General features: G+C 36.1%; 4 protein-coding genes across 7 annotated transcripts in view; 2 read left to right on the top strand and 2 right to left on the bottom strand.

Moving 5' to 3' along the window:
• LOC140766969 (protein PIR) overlaps positions 1–3,650 on the bottom strand; it is a 59,152-nt gene extending 55,502 nt beyond the window's left edge. Inside the window, exons 1-2 of the mRNA XM_073106694.1 lie at positions 3,498–3,650; positions 2,341–2,413 (exon numbers count right to left, since the gene is read on the bottom strand). Of these exons, the coding sequence (XP_072962795.1) occupies positions 2,341–2,413; positions 3,498–3,551 (127 nt within the window). The 5' untranslated portion in view covers positions 3,552–3,650. The remainder of the gene's footprint in view (positions 1–2,340; positions 2,414–3,497) is intronic.
• Positions 3,651–5,082: 1,432 nt separating this feature from the next.
• LOC140767583 (tetraspanin-18-like) lies at positions 5,083–8,504 on the top strand. The gene is made up of 6 exons (XM_073107556.1): positions 5,083–5,362; positions 5,445–5,544; positions 6,203–6,283; positions 6,393–6,497; positions 6,851–7,033; positions 7,969–8,504. The coding sequence occupies exons 1-6, from the start codon at positions 5,205–5,207 to the stop codon at positions 8,008–8,010; spliced, it is 669 nt and encodes a 222-aa protein (XP_072963657.1). The 5' UTR covers positions 5,083–5,204; the 3' UTR covers positions 8,011–8,504.
• Positions 8,505–9,803: 1,299 nt separating this feature from the next.
• LOC140767626 (uncharacterized) lies at positions 9,804–14,707 on the bottom strand. Of its 3 annotated transcripts, XM_073107618.1 has the most exons (7): positions 14,497–14,707; positions 13,851–13,886; positions 13,554–13,777; positions 13,073–13,149; positions 11,157–12,989; positions 10,713–10,863; positions 9,804–10,640 (listed from the first exon to the last, which is right to left on the bottom strand). In XM_073107618.1, exons 3-7 carry the CDS (start codon positions 13,624–13,626, stop codon positions 9,985–9,987), a joined length of 2,790 nt encoding a protein of 929 aa, XP_072963719.1. In that variant the 5' UTR covers positions 13,627–13,777; positions 13,851–13,886; positions 14,497–14,707; the 3' UTR covers positions 9,804–9,984. The 3 variants fall into 3 exon arrangements, with proteins under 3 accessions (XP_072963719.1, XP_072963718.1, XP_072963720.1); XM_073107617.1 differs by lacking the exon at positions 13,851–13,886; XM_073107619.1 differs by lacking the exon at positions 13,851–13,886 and having other exon boundaries at positions 13,073–13,140.
• A 7,050-nt stretch (positions 14,708–21,757) lies between these two features.
• On the top strand, positions 21,758–23,694 carry LOC140767455 (agmatine coumaroyltransferase-2-like). 2 transcript variants are annotated; one of them, XM_073107374.1, is made up of 3 exons: positions 21,758–23,156; positions 23,240–23,309; positions 23,412–23,694. In XM_073107374.1, exons 1-3 carry the CDS (start codon positions 21,812–21,814, stop codon positions 23,506–23,508), a joined length of 1,512 nt encoding a protein of 503 aa, XP_072963475.1. In that variant the 5' UTR covers positions 21,758–21,811; the 3' UTR covers positions 23,509–23,694. The 2 variants fall into 2 exon arrangements, with proteins under 2 accessions (XP_072963475.1, XP_072963474.1); XM_073107373.1 differs by having other exon boundaries at positions 23,237–23,309.
• Positions 23,695–25,185: the final 1,491 nt, after the last annotated feature.

Genomic DNA, 25,185 nt, shown 5'->3' with positions numbered 1-25,185 from the left:
TATTTTGACTAGACTTTGTATTTTTAGTATTCGTTTTCTTTCAACCGCAATAAAACTACATTAGTAGATAAATGTGTATTAGAAGATTAACAATTTAACATAATTCGATATCATAATATCGCATATCATAATATTGCATATCATAATATCAGATTAATCATCAAAGCAATATCACCATATCCGACTATCACATTATCAATTTATCACACTAAGCAGAATTTGTATCAATAACTTAAATTTAAATTTAAGCCCTATTGGTATCAAAAGGAAATAAGGAAAAAAATTAAAGGCTTTAAAAGAAAACTTATAGGCAGATAAAAAGAGAGGCAAGTGAGATAATTTAGCATTAATTAAATACCTAGGTCTGCTTGCGGAGAGAGGCAGGAAGAGAGAGAGAGATGTCTGCTTGCATGGAGGGAAAGATAAAGAGTAAAAGAGGAAACCTCGTTTCCCGATCTCAAAGAAGCTGCTCAACTGTAAGTAGGCGCTCATCATGCTTGTTGTGCTCAGCCTGTCGCAGTCGCTCGTTCGTCGTAGGTGAGAGAGATTTAGCACTGAGAAAGTGAGAGATTCCCTTGGGGGGATTGGGGATTTAATTTTGGGTTAAGATCCGGGTTAACAGAAAACCAAAACCAGACCCGTTAATACTAATATCAATCCTACCGGTAACCCCGTCAGTGTCCTACCATGTCCAATATATTTTTTTTTAATCAAGGATACTTTGAACCCGTGTCAAACACATGTCCCATGAGTGTCCAACACATGTCCATGCTTCATTGAGCTAAAATAATCGATCAATATTGTACTTGTCAATTGGCTAAACATTGCAAACAAAATATTGACCTAGACACTCCATTTCTTGTACCATATCGTTCATGGCAAAATGTGAGCGTGGATTTTGTACTTGGTTTACTACATACATTCTAAAAGCACAATTCTATCTTTTTGGTTGTATACCATTTTCCCAAAATGGCTCACTTTGTTCCATCTACCTAAACTTCAAATGCTACAAACATTGCAAAACTTTATTTCAACCATCTAGTTAAATTGTATGATTTACCTAAAACTACCGTGTCAGTTCAGGATGTTTGATTTATGAGCTACTTCTGAAAAATGTTACTGCATATGATAGGCATAAAACTGAAACTTTTAATGATAAGCTCAGACAATCTTACAGAGGTTGCCAATCGCAACCTTGAAAATTTTTTACAATGTGTCATGGATGACCATAACAGAAAGTGACGTTTTGTTCTTCATATAGCTCAGTTTACATATAACTTCATTAATTGGTCTATAAGCACGAGTCCATTTGGATTGTCCATGGTTTTAAAGCTCATAAATTTTAAGAGCTTCCCCCTATATCACCTCATTCTAGTGTCCAATCTACAAAAGTATTTGTGTATCATGTCCATTCATTATATCAAGATATTAGCAAGCAAATCAAAACTAATAATCTTCAATATAAACCACAGGCCAATTTGTATAGACGTGCTTAAACCATGTTAGAGATTATGTTATGGTTCATATTAGACCTAAGCAATTTCCATCGGGAATAGCGAGGAATTTGCAAGACCGTAATGCTGGACCTTTCCAGATAATGCTTATGTTATAGAGATTCCTTCTGATTATGATATTAGTTATACTTTTAATATTGAAGATTTAATTGTTTATGAAACCTCCTATAACTATCCTTGATGATCCTTATGAACTATAATCCATCTACTTTCACCCTTCTAGATATGCCTGCTTTTGATCTTCTCACTTCCCATTTTTTATCCACACGAAAAGAAAAGATAGATGTTATTTTGGATGAACTGATAACATCTAATACTGACGGAGGAGTTCACTGTTTCCTAGTCCGATGAAGAGACCATCTAGAGTTTAACAGCATGTGGATCACAAGTGAGGAGCTTCAGCATATCGCTCTCTAGGAGTTCTACTAGAGCTGTCCCTAATTGACGAAGTCGAGTTTCTCTCACCCTGGGAGAATTGATACTGATGCCACTTTCAGACACGTGCAACTTTGTGGTTCTTGCTGTTTATCTCAGATAAAATTGGTTATCCCCCCATAGTTCCATATCCTAAGGAGATAATACATAAAAGAGATTTGTGCAAAGATCTCTAAGTTTTACCAAAGTATCCAGCTTATTCAAGATTTTCATTATGATACTATTGAGACTAAAGGTTTATTGTTGTTGTTGTTGTTGACTTCTTGTTGCTACCATATCACTATATCAAACAAAATGAAATTTTAAATTAAAATAATAACCAATTATAAAAAGTAATAACAAATTTTGTTGCTGTCAGAATAAATCCAAGAAAAACAAGGGAAGAGCATACCAATTGGGCTATTAGTCGCATATCTTTCACTAGATAGGAGAACGGCTAATCCTTGCACATCTGGCTGTTCATCCTGAAATGTCAACAGTTTTCAATGCATCATTTGTAAAGTTTAATTTAATAGAACTTCACAAAGCCAGTGATGCAAAACAGTTTTGACTTCTAATGTAAAAGAAGATGAAACCCCTGAGTCAGGCTAAGGTGATGTAGCAACCTTGATCCAAGGATGTCAACGTAAAACAGTTTAAATGCTTAATCAGCAAAATGAGCATGCCACTCTATATATGATCGAAGCCACCATGTATGATTGTTTGTCTTGGCTGTCAAAAAACTAAGGAAAGCGATAACTCATGATCTTATAGCAGTATGAATAGAATGATGAAGCAAGTTCAAAAATGTGAAATTCCACGAGCTATCTTCCCCGTTCCATTTTATGGTTTTTGGGTCACAACTGCCACCCAATAGCGCTGGCTAATTTAAATTCTACAAGACGCAGAAAACCTATTCACAAACCCTGACCCATCCAGATAGCTATTAAGCAGAGCAACTGCGGTTCCCAACTATCACCTAACAGCAGTCTCAAAACACATTTGACCACTACAACGATCAAACTAAACGACGTCTACTACAATATCTGACATTATGAACATATAAAGAATCAAATTACGACATTCTGTCTAATAGTAAGAATACATTACGACAAATTAGTAACAAGAAACCATAACGGACCAACGATCCGGATCCCCCGAAGAAAAGCCTAGCAAGAACGTAAAAGAAGAACAAGAAATCGATCAAAACGAACTAAATTGCCCCCTCATAGACTAACCAATGAAAGCATAAAATCACAGCATTCTTTCTAATATCAAGAATAAACGACAACAAATGAAGCACAAGAAATCAGATCCACCGAGAATAAAAGAAATGATGCTCAAACAAAATTCGGATCTCCCCGGTAGAGAATCCAAGCAAGACTGACCAAGAAGATCAAGGAACCAAGGAATTATGGTAGACAAAACGAGAATAAGAACAAGGAACCACGATCGAACAAAGACTCGGATCTCCTGCTGGGGTTAAAAACCCTAGCAAGATCGAGCAGCAACAACGGCATTGCCGAATCCGAGTTGGGAAAAGGACGAGGAACGGGAATCTCGGATTACCTCGAGAGAGAAGGTTGAGAGAGCAGCAATGGCTTCCTCCACGGGAATGGCCATCTTCGACGACCCGAGAACGAGGAAGCGAAGGTGGTGGTGAGAGTGTGAGAAGAATGGAAAGAGACAACGGGGATGTGTACTCGTGCGATCAAGTACCTATTTTTTATAGCTCTCCAGTCGTTTTGAGTAGACTTGAAGGGAAAGGATACTTTAGGTCTGGCGAGGTTGCGGTATTACCCGTTAGGCTCGAGTCGGACTTTGCGGTACATGCTTAGTCCGAACCCGACCCGATTTATCGCGGTTCGGATACTCTATTCCGATTACGCATAGACTGGCGACCCAATTGCCCATACTCGAAAGGACTGGCCCAAGAAGAAATTGAAGAATACAATTATTAAAATATAGCGGCTAAAGAATAAATATATCGAAGTTAATTTTAATTGTGCCTCTTTGTATCGAAGTTAATTTGGTTCTGATAGAAGATTAGTTATTAATTAAAAAGGACTACAATAGTTAAAAGCATACATATATATTACTTTTGTAAAATATTCCTTTATTTTTTCTTCTCTATGTTTCACCTTTACTGTTATTTTGAGTCTTTAAAAAAAATGGCATTTAATTATTAGTAAAAATAGGTTTTTGTGTGTAAATTATGTATTTTTATGAGCATATTTTTCGTGCCATAAAGTTAATTCTTTATTAATCAGTTTGATGAAGATCTAACGGTTAATTTGTTTTTAGATATATAATCTTACATATTATTTTTTTCACAATTATACTATCTTAATATTTTATCAAGCAAAAAACATATATATTATTAACCGGGAGTAATGTATATATATCAAAATAAGGGTATTGATGTCTTTTGTAATTAACTCGTTGAAAATTTAATTACATTTTATCTTTTTGATTATTTTTTATTATTTACATATATCTCCCATTAGTTTAAAATTGATTTAAATTAAATTTTAATAGATAGAGATAAAGATTTATATTTAAATTAAAGTTTACCTCCAAATAATCAAATTTAAATTATTTAATATTAAATGGTATCTCCTATAATTAAGGCATAATTATATTTAAAAGAAAAATAGGAAGAAAAAAACGTGTAAAGCGTTTCTTCCATATCATAAAGTTAATTATTTATCAATCAGTACGATGAAGATCTAATGGTTAAGATCTTTAAGGGTATAATAAGAAAATTGTGAAGTTAGACACACGTAATTAAATCTTCTTAACTAATATACTCTTTTTTTTACGTAACGTGGTTTTAGAACTAGTATCGAGTATGAAAACTGGTTATTATAGCCGTTGGATTAAGTTTATAATTTTTAAAAGTGTAATGAAGTATTTATCATTTTTATTATTGAAAAATATGCATCTAGTATAAAAATTAGGTGTACTTAATTTTAAGAACCTAATCTTACTATTATTAAAAACATTATTAGTGCAAATAGCCATAAATTTCCACTATCCCCTGTGAATTTATTTTTACCCCCATGGACGTATAAGCTAACGGATAAGTACTGCGCTCTGCCGCGCTCTTCTGTCTCAAAGCAAACAGATAAGTACGAGGACTGCTCCTAAAAATAAAATCTCACAACCAAACAAAAACCCAGCGTAGGAGAACGAAAGGGAAACAAGAGATCACGCCAAATTATATATCTATCGATCCAGAGAAGTTTTCTTGGCAATTTCTTAGATCTAAGAAAGATGCGTCCTACCTTCTTAACTCCCTGCCTCGCCCTGCTTCTCAAGTTCTTGAATTATCTCCAGATCTTTACTGGCGTCTCGGTTGTGCTCTACGCGGTTTGGTCGCTTAACTGGTGGAATCGGCACGCCGTTGACCTCGACAGGCATCATCTTCCATGGTGCTCTTCTTTTCTTTTTCTTATTCTTTTGTTTGTTTGTTTTCATCTTTGAATTCTTACAGAGAAGAATATTTTTATGCAGGCTGGTGTCTGCTTTGCTGGGTTTTGGGGTTCTGGTGTGTCTGATTGCTTTCATGGGACACATTTCTGCAGGAACTGGATATGTTTCCTGCCTCTGTTTCGTATCCTACTTGTACAAAATCATCTATCCAAGACTTTTCTGTGAAAAATATAAGGGGTTTTTAATTTAATTGCACTGAAAGCTTTCATTACACTCTTTAAAATATTATAGTTGCCACTAAAATTTGTTGGCTTGTCCATAATTTATGCAAAGGTATATATAGTTTATTCTTATCTAAGTTCGAGTTTAATCATTATTTTTTAGATTTAAAGCACAATGCATTTCAGTGATAGTTATAATATTTGAATAATATAGTGGTAATTATGATATTTAAAGAAAATTATTGGCAATTATGTAAAAGTCCCATAAATATATTATGATGCAAGCAATGAGTTTGAAATCTATTTACCGGAGATTCATATCTCAAAATTTATTTAGCTTGGAATTTCAGTATAATGGTATATATGCATGCCTTCTATATTGATTGATAAAGGTGATATCTGATAGTTGCTTTTAACTTATGATTGATAGATTAGGCTCTCCCCTTGTCAAAATCGCTGGAGCATTGATCACTAATTAAATGCATTTCTGACAGCAAAAAGTACTTTGGTTGATGGATATATTTAACTTAACTGCATGAATTTTTATTTTGTTTCTTCCTCTTTTCCTATTCTAATTACATATCTTAAAGTGATTTCCTTAAACTGGACCAATCTCAGTATGCAGCATTGATCACTGTGCTCATTCTATCGGAAGCAGCAATAGTGGGTGATGTGGTCTTTAACAAGCACTGGGAAGAGGTAAGTTAGAGCCAGCCATCAATACTAGCTTTCCTTTTCTTTACGACAAAGAAACATTGAACTGATGCATGGTTTATTGTCGTTGACTTTTTTCTATGTGATTTTTAAGGATCTTCCCCGTGATGATACTGGAGAATTAAGAAGACTTCGAGACTTTATCAAAGACAATGTAGATATTTGTACATGGGTTGCTGTAACTGCGGTTGTCATCCAGGCAAGCAATTTCACATGTTATAAGTTACAAAACTGCTAGCTCTTATTGCTTAACTAACAGAAGAAACAAGAAGTAACCAAAACTTTTCCCTGAACAGGAGAATTGAAAAATCCAAATTTCAAGCAAGGAACTAAATAACCATATATTTGTCTAGCCATGAAAAATGTCTTGAAAGATACTTCTGAATATGCATTCATAGCTTTAGTTTAATCCACTTTTAGTGTTACAAAGGAGATTTTGTTATGTTCAGATGCCTTACTGTGTAGAGCATTAGAAATGAAGTCACCCATGTATTTGAATCTTTTGCCTCCTATTTGTCTATTTATTCCTTTGAAAGCACATCTTATATGCAGGCGCTTTCGCTTGTACTTGCCATGATATTGAGGACCATGCTTCTGAAAAGTAGAGTGGATAATGATAACAATGAAGAAATACCTGTTTCAAGGAAACCACTGCTGAATCCACATGCTGATGCTTCGAGTTCTCTTGATAAAGTGACTCAGAACGGCACGTGGAGTTCACGGATACTGCAAAAGGTATACTAATTTATTTTCAGTTCATCTCTAAGAGGCTAACTAGATGTCTCTAGTTATACATTCTATTCACCATTTGTTTTGCCAAAAACTTTCTCTTCTTTAAAAGTTTGGCATATATACCTTCTAGATTATGTTTGCCAAGGAAACAACCAATGCAATTGGTACAATTTTGTTGCCATAAGGATACTTAGGGAGCTATTATTTGCACAAAGGTTTGATCTGCATTACTCTTGACCTGCTTATTCTCATTAGGACAAGATGCTCTGTATCATATTTGTTACAGAGGGGTGGTATGTCATCAATTCACCATTCAGAAGTATCACTGTCGTTTATGTACCCTTTTCGCTTTTTCATTCTTCAAGTCTGATCTTCTCAAAGTGAAATTCTTTTTTCTTGATGAAAATAGTTCATTATTTTTAGCCATCAAAGTGTCTTTTACCTTTGTGATGGGGTCAAAAAGTCAAGTAAGATGTTTACCTGGAGAAACTATATGCTTTTAATGGACTAAAGTTTCAAAAGAAAAATTATCATTGAGTAAAGGACCACATTGAATAATTCTGATGCTGAACTCAGTTCCAATGCTTATAGTTTGGCACATCTGACTCTGTCAAGGTGACAAAATCCAAATGGGTTCCACTATGATCCAATTTAATGCAATTGAATTGATGAATGTATTCCCTGATCTACAAGGTATGAACACATACAACTAGTTACATGGCATGCCCCTCTCAAGAGGGAACTAAGCTTCAAATTTTAGAACACTCATGCCAGGCTGATAGCAGTCAGAGGTGGATCATCATAACTATGAAATCTTGACAGCCAATTCAGTAATTAAAAGTAATGAAATCTTTTTGCTGTTTGTTGTATGAAGTTTGTTCAGTATACGTTTCTCTTCCTTTTGTGCTCCTTTCCTACTGACTATTTTGTACTTGCAGTTTGGACTTAGGTCAAGTCCTACTTCAGAGTGTATTGCATAGTAATTTCCACAACCAGCTGCAGAATTGAGGACCTAAAAGTGATGCTACTGTAAATAGAGAGCAAGGAAAAACAACAATAAGTCTCTGCTGGTTGCTGCAAGAGGATCTCTCTCATAGTTAGTGAAAATTTTCTGTACAGTTATGGAGAATCAGTCAAACATGAAGCCATGGACAGTAGAACCTTCATCTCAAAACACATGAATGGGAATTTTGCAATAAGCTTAGAACCTCCCTTGCTACTACCATATTGTGGAATTAGAACTTCCATATTCAAAATTAATTTCAAGCAAAGGTGCCAAATTCATGTCTACCACAGTTACAGCAACCCATGTAGTTATTGTTTAGTGGATCAAAAAGAAAATCTCACTATTTATTGTTTAGTGGACTTTTCATGGAATTACAGCAACCCATGGAATTAGTGAGACAAATTCATGTCTACCACAGTTACAGCAACCCATGGAATTAGTGGACTTCTCCAGTTTGATCATTACCCATTACTGAGTGCAACTTCAACTGCTTTGCTATTTCAATATGTTCTCTAAGTAAACACAATTAAACAGTACATGTTACATACCATCCAGTTGGCAAACCAAACAATTAGCAACTAGGCAAAAACAAATTATTAATTAAGAGGAAGGGGCTAGAGATCTTGCTGGGTATGATTTGGTGGAAGATTATAAACTATAGGATCTTTAACTTATCCTCTCTACCCTCTCTTGTACATTCTTTCTTACAATATTATTAGGCTTTGCCCCCTTTCACTCAAAAAATAAAATAAAATAAAATAATCAGCAGACATGTACCAAACTATGGTGCCCTTAAAAGATTAGACTGAGCCTTGTTGGTACTTATCAGCATTGACAGGTCAATACCCTTCATCAAGAATCAGAATATTAATCAGATTAGCTTAGTGGCATAAATAGTAAATAGTACATGATAACAGAAATTCTCCTCAAACACCAGGTAATCAAGTAGACTTCTGCAATGCCACAATCATGCAGGGTTTGAATACTTCAGAGTGCATAGCAAATTGGATATAATTCAACAATTTTCTTTCTACTGACACCAGCTTTATTCCCCAGAGTGCCAATGGACTTTGAGATTCTACCTGCTCTGTCATTTACTCAACATTGTTTAATTGGCAGAGTTTTCTTTTACTATTTTAAGTCTCTCAGAATTTTTTATTATATATTTAATATATCTTGAAACTTAAATATAAGTCAATGAAAATTTAAAAACAGCTAAAAATTACTAAATATGAAGAACTTTTTTCTCATATAAATTATCATCAAATTAGCTATTTATATTTAAAAATTACTTAACCGAAGAACAACTTGTATAAAAGATATTTTTTTCTCGCACTTGTAATTTGTTTTAGTGGGTCTTGAATTTCTATATAAACTATTGATTCTGTCAGCGACTTATTTAAGAGGATTAGTTTGGTCACAAACTCTTAATTGGCAAACAGTGTGACTCATTAAGAGGGCTCACCAAATTTGCTGTTACAACCTGTCAGATCGCTCAAAATAAAAGATAAACAAATTAAAAACAATCATTGGACTGTTCATATCCCTTAAATGGTGAAACTACATGTGCCTCCAGTTTTTTTTTTTTTTTTTTTGAGTCTCTAATAAGGAAAGTCCTCTAGGAACCAGGAATTACCACCAGTATTACCCACAGGGTTGTATCTTCTGTAGACAAGGCATGATTAATCCCACCTGTTTACTTAAAGACATTGATTACTAGGACAGTGGTGATGATTCCTTTAACAAAAGTATCCAGAGGCGCAGACATATCCACAAGAGCATTTTATTAGCATATAAGGATTGTAAATTTGCAATGGCAATCATCAAAATAGGCATACATAATGACTTGGTCGGATGCAGATAACTGTTGAATTTCCCCCTGAGTGCTGCACTGCTGTAGTAGTTAATAGAGAAAGCAAGGGAAGACACCAGGATACAATCGCAAATATCAAAAAGAAAACTCTGCCAAAGCTTCTACGACCAACTGATCCAATAAATTGTCACCAATCTCTTTGCTGGTCTCATCTATCTCCAATATCATTGACTCGGGCCACCCCCTTCCTTCTACCTCCTTCCTTATAGCTCTATCAACCACCAGACTGGCATTGTCGGTCTCCCCTGCATACTTCCCCTGATCAGAGAACCAACTTCTTACAAGACCCCAAACTTCATCTATTACCGGAGCACCAGGTGAAGTATGTATAACTCTACGTGCATTAGTCCACAAGTACAAGCTCTTTAAAGTATGCTGGCCGATTTCGAGCAGTGCTACATTCACACAATCAAAAAGGAGTCTCTGGTTTGACCTTCTCTCCCTGCATTTAGCAGCCTCTTCTTTGCGATCCAAGAATTTCTCGAGCCATGTTGGATTCAAAGGGCAGTCCAGCGAATGCCATCGGGAAAGAACCGTGTTGGACTTTTCATTAGCCAAACCAGCATAGGACAGTAACCTCTGGACAAACCTATAGCGCTCATCTTCATCATCTTCCTCAGAAAATGCTTTATACAACTTTGATGGATTAGGTGATGGTGTTTCCAGATGAACATTTTCCCATGATAAAGAACGCGCAACTGATTCAATAGGTGAAGATCTCGATAGTGGTTCTGCAAACCAAAAGGTGACAGTTAGTATACCAATTAAGAAAAAACTGCAGACAGAGGTAAGACATAAGCTACCTTGATTGCCACAATTGATGCTTCCAGATGAATGGGGCTCATTCCCGCTGACATCTTCAAATGAAACATCAAGAACTGAGGTGGGACTGGGTTGGTCACGATTGGTAGTTGGACTTACGTATGATGTAGGTTTCTCAAGAGAAAGAATAGCCTGCAAAGATGCCCTTCACTATCAGTAACTTGGAGGGAATAAGTCAGCAAATCCTACAGAGGGAAAATTTTGCATAGACAGGGAAGTATAATATGCATTAGGTACTTGTAGAGCAGAAATTGTAAGCTAAGGCAAGCGCCACCGGTTAACCACTAAAATCTATGAGACTACAAGTTTATAATTATCTGCTAGCAGTACATAATTCATCATAAGTAATAATACATAATTCAGCACAATATACAAACCAATAACTGTAAGTGTAAGATAACAAAATTAAGTAGTAGATGACATACCTTAAAGGAGAGATTTCCCAACTCTGATCTGCTCACTGGTGTTGAAGAGGAAGCATTCTCAATTACTTCCTCTGTATTCTTTACTGGACTTTCATCAGGTAAACTGATAAGAGATGTCCCACCACTGGGAGACTCGAGTTTATCATCAGAGCCCACCAAGGGAGAAGGAATAGATTTCTTTCTTCCCTGTTTCTTACTTCTAGTGAAGAAGAAATTCGAAACCATGCCCTTAAAAAATGATTTCTCATTTTTAAGCTTTGCAGTATTGCTGAGCATGATAGATTTGCTATCCTGAGAATCGACATCTCGGATATTCATATCAACATTTTCATAAGTTGACGAGGAGACCGGGACAGATTGGGATCTTGATAAATTCATAGGCAACCTTGCCTCTTCTCCATCCCTTTTTCTACCAATTGATAAACAGGTAGCTTGCGCCCTCAGTTCATCTTCAGTACCACATGAATGGCTACATGAAACCAGTCTTTTATCACCAACCTCTGTTTTCTTTACATCAGCAATGGCAAGCATCTCACCCAAAGTGCTCGGGCTCCTCAGGACTTGCATCTGTTCTTGAGCAATATCGTTAGATGCCACCATAGCCCATCTCTCGGAAAGTCGTTTCTTGGCTTCCTTAGTCACTAATGACTCAGGTGAATAAGAAGCCTTGCTGAAAGATGAGGCTGAGTAAGGACTGCCAAATCTGTGGACGTAATCCCAAGAATGATGTGATGTTGGAGTTACCAGCTCTGAGTCGCTAAAATCACCCTCCTCTTCTATGTATCCATTTTCTGACTTATTGGATGAGCTCTCATCTCCACCGTATCCATAGGAGCATGCAGAAGATATCAAAGATTCGTCGCGCCGGTGGCATCTCTCTGTTTGCCTAGTGTTCCCCCTTGCTATTTCTCTTGAACCTATATCACCTTCAGTATCTTCAAAACTTCCATAGATGTCATTCTGACCAATCAATTCCGTCGAAGTAATTGGAGGAGTTACCATGGACTTCAAGTCATGGGCCATTGTAGGGCTAGGCTTTAAGACCACTATCCTAGTTGGTTGAGAAATCTTTTCCTCCTTCATGTGAGTGAGACCAGGTACTCTTTGAGGCTTGTTCCTCTCCCAGATACTTGCACCAAGTACAGGGTATTGCTGCCTTTTCATCTGCTCTTCATCTTTCTTTTCAATGGATTTTGACGGCTTCAAGACAGTAATGCGCTTGGTCTGAGGTGTCGGGGTAATTGTAGGAAATTCAATAGCTTGTTTTGAGAAGAGGGAATTAGGTTCTTCAAGAAATTTAAGAAATAAATCTCTATTTGAACTCAAAACCTCAAGGGCATCTTGGAACTCCTTCGATTGAAGAAGCTTCTCATCTGTGGCTAGGCTTTTCGCTTCAATAAACTTCTGACGAACAATATCCATTCTTTTTTCATTGAGACTTTCAGCATATCTTACTTTTTGTAGAGGTTGATCATGAAGATGATTGACTCTTGATGGTTGGTGCCAGGCTTCATATACATCCTTATACTCAACCCTCTCATTGGAGAATGGGTGAATATCACATGGCAATGGATTGTCAAAATAATTACCTTCCTGCTGGTTGTGGCCCCAGATAGCTCCTGATGAGATGGTGTGTTTTGATTTTCTTTTGGTAGCAGGTAGAACAAGTTGCTGAGCCGGTAGGTCATCATCCAGACCCATTAATCTGGCGACAATGCTAGCTGGCTTCCGCCTTGATTCTGTTTCATTTGACATCTCTTGTGCAATTAGCATTTTCATAGGTGTTCCACCTGATTCCTTACATGAAAAACTCTTCCTCAGGTCACTGGCTGCCTGCAATATGCTCCATATTAGACCACAAGATAATCTTCAGAAGAAACAACTCCATGGTTAGTGGCCATCTTTATTGTGCTTACCTGTTTATCATCAATATGAACCCCAGCGAAATCAGCAGTTCCCTTTAAATCTGGACAATTTCTTCGAACTGGAGAACCTGAAACATAATCTGTCACATCAAGTGGTACTGTAAAAGAACAAAAGAGGTCTACAGTAATAACACAACATACAAGTATGGAGAAGACTACAATTATAATAGAAAAGGAAAGGAAAAAATTCAAGCTGAATTAAACAGAGAACTCTTTGGGAAACTATCATGCTTTTTCTAAGGGTAAAAGGCTCATCAAGAATGCTGATATGAGTCAAACAATCGACCATCAACAAGGAGCATTGTCAAAAGCATCCTTTGTAATTAGATTGAAAATATGAAAGCAACAACAAAATACTGGCAATGGATGACATCAAAAAGGAAAGTAAAATAAAAGGTCAGAAGAACTTGACATGAACATTTTCGAAATTTCAAGTTACTTTCACCATTACAAAGAGAAGGCCAAAAGGTACCTTCTCTTTGAGATCTGTCATTAAACAGCTTGGCCCCTGGCATTCCAGTACTCAACTCAAATAAATTGATCATCCTTCCTGTACACCTAGTAAATAGCTTCTGTGATCCTAGAGCCTCCTATACTGCTCATCTTGGCACCTGATAATTTAACAAGGACGGTGAACGATCCAACACTTTGTGAATTTTGTGATCCTAGAGCTTCCTATACTGTTCATCTTGGCACCTGATAATTTAACAAGGACAAAAGGAGAATGAGATTCTACCACGCACCAAATTTAAAAAGTAAATATTTTTACCTGTATAAAGTAAAGAGTTTCCTCTAACCAATGAAGCTACAATAGCAAAAAGCAATAACATTAGGAAGAACAGCTTAATGCAATATAAGAACGGAAAGATCTCCTAATAATAGTCTTTGATTTCACCCTTTAACATCATTCCCCATTGACCCTTTATCTATAAAATGAGATTTTAGGCATATTTATACCCAAATTGGCGCAAAATCCACTAATCAAGATTTCATGCAAGTAGCAAACAATAGAAAGTGAAACCAAAAGATTCCAAAAGCTGGGGAGACTAAAGTAAAGAAAAAGAGAGAGAGAAGGACAAAAAGCGACAGGCGAAATGTAGATTAAGATTTGAAACAATTGTTGATCCAAGAGAATAAATAACAGGAATCAGTAAAAAAAAGGGAGCATTTTTCACAGAAAAGATGGCGAAAAGGATAATAGAAAGGGAAAGCTCACATTTTGATGTGAAATATCACCCCGAAATCGACATGATAAACGCAGACCAAGCCTAAAACCACAAAGATCTCGACAAGAAATATCAATCTAATGGCAAAAAGGACTTGGATAAGGACTAAGGAGAAGCAAGGAACAGCCGGAACTCGCCGAAACCCTAGACTCGAAAACGTAATTGGAAAGCTCCGGGAGTGGAGCCAACCTCTTGGTCTCGCAGCTTAAGATCCAAATCCGCCACCTCCCCCGCCGCGAGAGTGGACCCCACCGCCTTCGACGGCCGTTCCGGCGAATCCGGTACTGCTCCCACCGGAGAGAGAGAAGCGAGGAGAGAGGAGCGGCGTCGTGGCCTAAGCCCGAACGGACGTGAAGAGGAATTTATCCGTTTTGGCTGCTCTGCGATGTAGTGGGCGACAGTGGTGAAAACGGAAACGGAGTGTGATAAAACGCGTCCCATTTTTAAATAAGCATACGCTTCGTAGTGCACATGGAGAGAGAATATTTGTCTCATTGCAGTAAAGTGCCCCACCTTTTATTTATTTATAATTCAGTCCATCTTTATGAGAAATAAATCAATAATATCTTCCCTATTTCTAAAAGAATTTGTCTGCAATGACACCAAAGGGAAGACCAATTAAAAAGTACAGCTATCTGAGTGTTAGTAGCAACTCTGGGGCTATGTCGTCACTTTCTGAAACTATCATTCATAATGTGAAGTCTCACTTTTTTTTTTCATCTCGCTCTAGAATATATTTTCAAATTGTATCGAAATGGGCTGCGACGGTACGAAAAAATAGGCAAAGGGTTAATTTCACACTCCCCTTTTAAGTATCGCTCATTTATATATATATTTTTTGAATTTCTTTTTTTTTGGTTACTGGATACTACTCCCATAATAGCTTCACTCGACATTAAATTTATTGGGACGAGCCTACTTATTTAATTAGATTCTTTACTTAAAGAAATAAAGCTTTTTATTTGGGGGGAAGAGGGCATTCGAACGCAATGAACCGCGTTTGAACGAGCTATACAAACGTCTACATGCATTCACAAAAACAGAGAACGTGATTTGCACATTCGAATATCTGCACACGTTCACAATGATAGAAAACTATATTTGCGCGTTCAAACACATCGCGGCAAAAATTGTTGATTTATTAGGGTTTTAACTTAGTTGTGGGTCCCAGGAGTGAGACTCTATAAATATGTGGAGTTTATCTGATAATTGAAAAATACATTATATTTATCTTATTCTTTCTTGCTCTGCGTCATTTCTCACCTCCTTTCTTTCACTGCCCAAGTCCTTGATTGGCTTCCTCTTACTCTTAATCCCTCTCTTCTACAGCAACTTTTCTCCCTTCACTTCGAAAGAATTAACCTAGCACCTATCTAACTGTTAAAGGGCTAACAAGCTAGGATTTATTCGAACTTCGGTCGATATCTTAAGATCTAGCATCCAAACCCTACGATCTTAGATTCATTGGAAAGCTTTTTTTCAAGGGTGACAACATATCCAAAATTCAGCAAGATCTAACAGCTAGATCATCCACAGATTCTTTTAAAAGTTGTTTTCTTAAATCAGTCAAAAACTATTACACATCGGATCAAGCGGGTTAGTAACGATATATGACACTTCTTAAAAATCTATTAAATTTCTCTTCTATTAATTTTCTATTATTTTATCCGTTCCTAAAGAGAGGAAAACTAATATAGTTATAATGGGCATCTTTTTTTTTTTTTTTGTCTTTTCACTTCTTTTTAGTTAACCACTTAAAGGGCATGATTCCTAATAATTTAGATATACCGAAAAGAAAAGTTGGTATATAATTGTGGAGTTTTTGACCAAAATAGAATATTTTTTAAATTTTTTATCAAAATAGGCTATCCTTAAATTTATTCACCAGATAGAGTTTAATTCACTGTAATCCTAACAGAAACGCTGAACCGATCAGTTTAACATTTTTATCACCAAACAATTTTTTCTATAAATTACTAAAAGACTAATTTAAAAAGAGTATATATATATATATATAACACTGAGCAGATCAGCGTTTTAGGACCAGACAAAAACACTAAATAACTCAATATTTTTGCTCAAGGAAAAAACACGATAAATTCAGCGTTTTTATTAGGGCTACAATTACTTAAACCATATTTATCAAATAAGCTCGAGCGTAGTCCATTCCGGTAAAAAGTTTTGGAATAGAACTAGTTTGGTCAAAAATTCTATTATTATGTATATAAAAGTGAGTAATAGTATACATGTCTAAGTAAAATTATTTCCAAAATTTATATATGTTAACCCCTTTGAGGAACAAATCACAACAAATTCAAACTATAAACATATAGTGAGAAAATTCACCATATATTAATTTTAATATTTATATTGGAATAGTTGTCATAAGTTGGTAAGACTCAATCTAATCACACCGGCTACAATATTTTTCTTTCATTTTTCTCATTTATTAGAACTAGAAGACCATCTATTCTGACTTTCTTTTTGTTGTTGTAATTTTTATTATTTATATGTATTTACTAACTTTAATAATAATCTAATATTAATATTCTATTAAAAACTAATAATAATAGTAATTATGAAAAAGTAAAAAATGGATTATAACAATTTTTATAGTTTAAATCAGTGGTAATTATGTTAAAAAAAACAAACAAAAATCATTCCTCTCTATATTAGAGCGGTAATAATATAATTAATTCTTTAAGTGAGTCATCTACTAGTTGTTAAGAGTCACAGTCTTCACAAACAACTGAACAAGAGGAGAAACATAGAGGGGAGGTTAGATAGGCTCTGTAACTCCCAAGATCTTCCAAATCTTTTTTGGCAGGGAGGATGATAGATTGATAGAGACAAAAGGAAACTGCAGGATAAGAACAGTGACAGCCAGTTCTATGGACTGTTTCGTTTAAAAACCTTATAAAAAGTGGCCAACTCTTGTGCACTAACTATAGGAAGAGAACTAGACCATCTTCTTTAAAAAAATAATAATAATAATAATAATAATCATTTAAGAACAGATTATATGATAACTTATAAGTAGCATATTTTGGATCAAAAAATTCAACGAAAACTGTGTACCTTAATTTATAAGCAATATTAGAGGGGTTATGTAGTACAAAGAGTACAATGGTTAGGAGCCAATGGTAGATATAGCTTGAAACTTCTGGCATTAATTTTAAGGCCTCTAAACGTATCCTCTTACGTGCAATTGAAGCTTAAAGAGTTAGGTCTGAGGCATCGACATAAGCTTAGGTGTTACCATTTATTTTTTTATGCAATAGGCTTGTTTGGATGCCATTTTCTTTATTAAACAGTGCCCTTCCAACGATTTGTATAACAGGGACTGGCATTAATTAGATCACCGTCACCCTGTGCACATGGCCTCACCAAACCTATCCCTTTCTTTCTTTTTCTTGTTTTATTTTTTAATAATTATATTGCCGGTATTCTTTGATACGTTGAGGCTCCTAATCTATCGGATAATTAGATTAGACGACTATGCCAACTCTTTGGTATAAATTTATTGTAATGAGCTAAATTCAGTCACGCTCCATTTTGTATAATTCATTGAAGTAAAATCTCTGTAGAAATTCTTCTCACATCCGCATAGGAGTAAAATCATTGATCTCTTTGGTTAAGAGAGAGAGAGAGAGAGTGGTGAAAGAGATATAGAATGGGTGGCTGCGAGACACTGCCTCTTTATGGATCTAGATTATGGGTATTGTAAATTTTTAATGGTTAGAATTTGAACCATCAATTGAAAATTCAATGGTTTAGATAAAGCAATTTGGTAATGAGATTAAAAATTTACTGTAAATTTTAATTTCCAATTTCTTTATTGAATTTTATCATCATATTTTTATCTAGCTTGTTGTTCTGTTCCTAACTATAGAGGCTTGTAGTAAGTTACTAACGATAAATATAGCAAACATCCATTTTCCCCTTCCCCTTCCTTTGTCATGGTTACTGATTCAGAGTCATTTTCTCCCTCTCTCTCCTTCCTTGCTAACTTGTCTAGTTGGAGGGGAGCGGTCTCTCCTCCCCTTTCCAGGCTTCTCTTTTCCCATCTCTCGTTCATCTTCTCCTCTTGTTTGGTTTGTGTCGTTGTACCTTCATCCTTCGGCGAGGTGAGGCATGGGCGCCCTTCTCCCTCCTTAGTTCTCGCTAGCCCATGGCTAGTGGGAATCAAATAGGGGGTTGGGCTTAGGTGGGTTCCTCCTTCAAATCCCTATTGGACTTGACCCGACAAGTTGCTAGCTCATTACTTAGGGTCCCCAGAAAGTGTGGCTTGCGAGATGTGGATCATTTTATATGTTGGTTGTTTCTCTTTTATTGTTAGGTTTCAACATGGGAGGTTTTTCTCCTCCCTCCCATCGGTTTCTGATGTGGGGAGGTTTTGTGGCTTCAGTGCCTTTTTCTTCAACTCCTCCGTATAGTTGTTTTTATTTGTTTGTCGCTTGTTTATGTTGGTGACATTTTAGCGTCTGCATTAGACCTCACTTTAACTTCTTTAGATTCGAATAGTACTGTAGTGTTCAAGATTTCAGAGGTTGTGATGAAAATGCTAGACTTTAAGGTTCTTTGTATCATACTCAATCATTTATTTGCTCTTAAAGCTTGATGCACATTTTTTTTCCTTCTTTTTTTTTCTCTCTTATATTTCTGTTATGAATGATTTACTCTGTCCATGCTTTCTCAGTAATTAAAAAATATTAAAAAAAAAACCTATTCACATGGTACCAGAATGAAGCTTATTTTTATCCCTTCTGTGAATCTCTATTATCAATTCAAAGTGTGGTGCGTTGCGTCCTGTATCACCTATCCATCTGCATGTGGAAGTGGGCCCATGGAATGGCATAGTTAAGATGCGATACAAATCCATTACCAAACATCTTAAAAAACGGTTTAGTTGGTTACCTAACAATATAATAAAACTCTCTCTCTATCTATCTATATATATATATATATATATATATATATATATATACAATAAAAGTTTCCATCACGTACGAGCCACCACCATTAATTACAAGGGTTATGTCATAAAGTTCCATTAGTGGACAGAGAAGCTTTCACAACTCCCCCTCCTTTGACAACCACTGTCTCATTCCACAGTCCTGGTGTTGGGATTTGTCATCGATCCTCATCAATCGCAATCAAATTCCACCATTTTGAAATGGACACGTTTGATCTCAAATAGAAAGGTTATGAGCTTGACTATTCCTAACTTTGTGCATGGATGGGATGTTATGAAATCACATTCATGAATTTAAAGTCTTGCCAATTTTCTGCATATATTACTCTTGAGTTTAACTTACAGTTTTGTATTTCAAACTTTACTTCTTTTTTTAGAGATTAATTTGTAGGCAAATAATTTCATTAATTCTATTGAAACTAATATAAGCTTGATACACAATATGGATAGAAAAATAAGACGATAATCTGTGAACAAATCTCACAACTTGGTAAACAACTACAAGAATTTATTTAAAAAAATATATATATAATAAGCTCAAAAGACACAGGATATTTTAAGGTACTGCCATCTTCAAATTCCCTAAAATAAGTTTATAAAGGAATCCATCCTTTGCTCTAGTTGAGAACCTTCAATGCAGCCCAATACATTGGCCAAGGTATTGGGCTTAGCCCAATCCAAGCTGAAAACATATCTAACTACATATCCATACTCTTTTTCTGATAAGGATACCAATAGTGAACAAATAGTAAATTTAGTTATTTTATCTACTAAGAATATACATAGATACGGATTTGGATATTGAGTATATTTGTTTTTTAAACCCATTAATACTTGTGATGTTATGGAAATATATAGCACAATTAGTAATTATATATGAAAAGTTAGATTCGATATTCATGTAAAATATAGACTCATACTTTTATATCATTGTACACGATACTGATTTGGATATTGATCTTAATTAAGAAAAGTTTTTGTTTGGCATCTAAATTTTCTAAATTCTTTCTGCTAAGTTTACAAGCAAAATAGAAAATAAAAAATAAAAAATTTAATATATGTAGACAAATGATCTAATTCAAACAATAAAAAAAAATTTAAGTAGAAAGCGGTAATTAAAAGAACTTACGAATTACATAATATAATATTTTGTATAAATCTAGTGTTTAATATTATGCCCTTAAGAAATATTTGCCATACACACCTTCTGAAATATTAAATATTAGTCTCATTGTATATGAAAAAAAGTTACTAGTCAAGTGCCTTTTTGAACCAAAATAGTACAAATTCACTCAAATATATATATATTATAATAGCTACTTTAAAACTAATTTTTATAAATTTTAAAAAATAAATATATAAAATTAAAATACTCTTTTTGTGTATTTTTCTGTTCCACCATTAATCTACCCTTTCCAAATGTGTGGATAGGATTTAATGCGTACCGTTTATAACGATTTCACGGTAAGATCGTGACAATATATACGTAGGTGGGCCCATGAGATAGATTATAAGGTAGGACCCACGTAATATTCTTTGGAAATTTAAAGTGGTCAAATGTAGGAGCGGCAATCTGATCGGGTTGGCAGAATTCAAGTATGGTCGAATTATAATAACGTAAAACACCGACATAATTTGTTTATCAAATACAATCTATTTATTAAACGAGTTATATTAGTAATAAATTAGTTGACACATATTATTCAATTTTTATAAGTTATTTATGTTATAAATAAGTTTATTTAGATTATAAATAATTTTTTTCCGTATTATAAATATATTTCACAGATCATAAACGGGTTAATAGGTCCGATTATAAATGAATCAGTTAGACAAATTAATTTATTTATGACCCATTAAACTAAAATCAAATTGATTTAAAAGTCGAATAGTTAGATCGGGTCAACTTTTGCCAACAGTGCACAATTATTGACTACTCTTGAAAACGCCCTGCACTATCTGGTAATTTCTTATTAATCACCAGGGAACAGTGGGCTTTCTTGGTCATCTTCCGTTGCTTCTTCAACTTTTGCTCACTCTAATGGTCCGAGGTTTATTGGCAATTGAAAGTGCATGCCCAGAACTATTTTTATAGCCACCAACAAGGAACAACTTTGGAGTCAATAAGGAATTCAACTGTCAAAGAAAACCAGCCCCGAAACTATTTTATTTACAAGTCAATTACTGCGTTCGGTTTTAATAATATATAGAAGTCTCAGATCCAAATAGGAATTATATATCATTAGGAAAATTATATTACGTGTATCATGGGCTGTTCTCCCGAGTCTACAGTGTGTAAAATTGGACCACTGAGTCGGTCTGGGTGCATGACTTCCAAGTGAAACGACTTTGTCATCATTGGCAGTGGCTGGTTCTGTCAAAAAATGGCAACTTGTAACTTCTAGTAGTTACAAAACATTATCTATATATATCTCTTCCCCCTCAACTGAAGCTCTCACTCCGCATTCAGCAAACCAAGTATCAAACTACACTTCAACAGCGTACTTGTTCTCTTGACCGTTTATAGCAATGGAAGACCATTCGATAGCCATGAAAGTGAGAGTGGAGAGCTCGAGGATCGTGAAGCCCACCTATGAAGGCATTCCTCCCTCCACCTCTGAACACATGCCCTTCAGTGTGTTCGATAAGGTGACCATCGACGCACATTTCGCCTTCCTATATGCCTACCGCCCGCCAACTCCTCCAAACTCTGTGATGGAGAGTGGCCTCGCCAAGGTGCTCGCCGCGTACAGGGCGTTGGCCGGGCGGCTTGGGGAGGATGCCGAAGGAAATCCTATAATTCTTCTCAATGATGAAGGCGTGAGGTTCGTGGAGGCCTCGGTGGACACCACGCACGACAAAGCCATGCAGGTGCAGCATGACCCATCACCAGCATGGCTCAACCTGCAGCCTGAGGACGGCGGGGAGGAGCTCTTCCAGGTCCAGCTGACACGGTTTACGTGCGGAACTCTTGTAGTGGGGTTCAGCATGTACCACCGTGTTGCTGACGGCCCTGCCATCGCCAACTTCCTGGTTGCGTGGTGCCGGGCATGTTGCGGGCTAGACATCGGCCCATTGCCTCTGCATGACCGAGCGATGTTTAACAAGAGCCGCGACTCCCCCCAGATCAAGTTTCAGCACCGAGGGGTGGAGTTTACCACAGAGAGAAAAACTTCCGCCGCCGGCGAAGGAGGCACGCTCAATGACAACGGCAACGTCGCAATTCACAAGGCGCATTTCAGTAGAGAGTTTCTCAACACGCTCAAGGCTAAGGCGTCTTTCGGGTCAAAGCAACGATACAGCACGTTTGAGTGCTTAATGGCCCATCTTTGGAAGACCATCACCAGGGCTCGGCGACTCCCCGGCAATCAACAAACTCACGTCCGCATCTCCATGAATGGGCGCCAGAGGCTAAGCCCGCGCGTCCCCGACGAATACTTTGGCAATCTAATTCTGTGGGCGTACCCAAAAACAAAGGTGAGAGAGCTCATCAGCAGACCTCTACGGTATGTGGCTGAGCTAATCCACAATGAGATTGCGAAGGTGGACGACAGCTATTACAAGTCTTTTATAGACTTTGCAAACTCTGAAGATGCGAAAGGTCTTATAGCAGCAGATGATCCCGAGGATTGGGTGTTGTCTCCGAATGTGGATGTGGATTGCTGGTTGAGGTTTCCCATATGCGATATGGACCTTGGCGGGGTCTCCCCTTTCTACTTCATACCGTCCTACTACCCAGTAGAGGGCCAACTCTTCATTGTTCCTTCCTTCACCGAAGGAGATCATGGGAGCATGGATGCCTACGTAGCATTGTTTGAGGATGACATGGCTTCCTTCAAACGAATGTGTTACTCCCTGGACCAAGACAACATGGGTAAGCAATCTTTACAATATTATAGCCTTAATATCCTTCACCTCTACGTAGGTAGTAACTAACAACGTTTCCATTTGTAGCAGGTCAAACCTACGGCAGGGAGAAGTACAAGAACTTGCCATCGTCCTACATGCAGATCCCTTTGTGGGAGAGGTGCGTAACAAAGCTAAACCATCATGGTTGCCAAATTCTGACAAGCTAGCTAGTTTTGTTGCACATATGCAATTCTTATGCAAATAAGTTTCTCATTTGCAGGACGTCTTCTTCGCCATTCTCCAGCACGTCTCTGTGCTCCCCAGGGAACCATTTGATGATCTCCTCAACTGTACTGTCGCCAAAGGCATTGATCTAAATGTCGTGGATGGCTTCTTCAATTGCTATATAGCTTAATTAATAATTAGTTTACTTTTGTTAATAGATCTTGTTTATGTAAGAGATGAAACATGTGGCAAATTAATGACATATATGAGGCTTATCTAATGTTGATTTATTAATAAATTGTATCTGGTATGTTTCTTCCTCTACTTATATTATCTAATGTTTTCCAATTGGACAATTGATGCGCACAAATTAAAAGACCCTGCTGTATATATCCCAGCACTTTTGACCCCGTACAAGAGCCGTTGGCAAAAACAATCTCTCTCAAGTTAATATTGTCATACAATTTTTTATATCTCGTTCTACTAACTTGTGAATTGATTTCTGGTGTGCAACTTTGACCTCTGCTCCTTCTCCTTGTTCCCTCTCTGTATAATACTTGGGATACCGTTCCACGTACTTGCATCACACTTTCAATTTGAACAAACAATTAATTAATTAAAGTCAACCTTCCTCACTCTCTCGTTCCGTCTCAAGATTTAATCAAGATCTACATGCATCTAAAGACTGTTTACAGTCATACTTGTAGTATTCATTTCGATACCCAATTGATTTTCCAGAGTAGCATTCTCTTCTTCTTCTTTTTCTTTCTCAACTGAGAGCTCTCAATAAAATAAATAAGGTTATGGAGTGGAGATAGAACTCACCCATCATATGTTTTATAATCACATCATAAAGTAATTAAGGTGTTCATAAGCCTAATAAAATAACAACTAACACCCAAAGTTACGGATGGATGAGGGAGTTTATATTCTGTCGCCGGCCGTCACGGCCACTTCTGCCATCGTTGCTGTCGTTGCTACTACTAGCTGTTGTTGTTATCATCTTGGGTGGTGTCAACTCTTGCCCCATCGTCATCCTCTCCGTCTCGTCCAGCTACTACCAACTACCATTTTGGAGGTGGGAGGTGGTGAGGAAGTAGTTTGGGTAGTGTGAAAGGGCTTAGAAAAAATATGATGGGTAGTTTGCATTTTATTAAGATATCGAACAACTTAATTTCAAAAGTCATAAATTTCTAATCAATAGTTTATTTTAAATATACAATATATTATTATGAAAATGAAAAAAATAAGTATAATAATTTTGATCGTAGCTTAATCAAATTTCAATGGTAAAAATATTAAAAAAATATTTTGGAGCATCATATATTTGTGTTCTATTATCTATTTTGATTATGACATATATCATTGCAAAGATACGAAAATGATTTAAGCTGAGTCTAAATGAAATGTGGGCCTGAATAGAAGCTGAATTCTAATATCCAGAATACATGCAACATTCACAAAGCCTGTAAATTTGTAATTGTATGTCTCCTCTCTCTGTCTCTCGAAACTTAGCCTATAATTGACATTTAAGATAAGGATTTATGACTAATTCATACAACATAAAAGTAAATATAACCAAAAGTTAATGTTTAAACAACACATCATCAAAGCACAAGATTATTAATTTCCAATCAATTATCAGCATAAATTCATGAAAATGGTTGTTTTTTTATATTAAAATTGTGTTGGCAAAGGAAAACTTTTAGGACAATTTATTTCTGATGTCTCAAAAGTTGTAAGTTTTTGTACCAACTTTTGATTCATTTTGTAAGGTTTAAGTATAAAAACAACAACAAAAAAGAAACAGATTTTAATTTAATTTTTAT

Source organism: Typha angustifolia, chromosome 9, assembly GCF_048772165.1.
Source record: "Typha angustifolia cultivar Huaian chromosome 9, ASM4877216v1, whole genome shotgun sequence".
Lineage (NCBI taxonomy): Eukaryota > Viridiplantae > Streptophyta > Magnoliopsida > Poales > Typhaceae > Typha > Typha angustifolia.
Note: the sequence above shows the minus strand (reverse complement) of the source record. Positions and strands in the feature narration are given on the sequence as shown.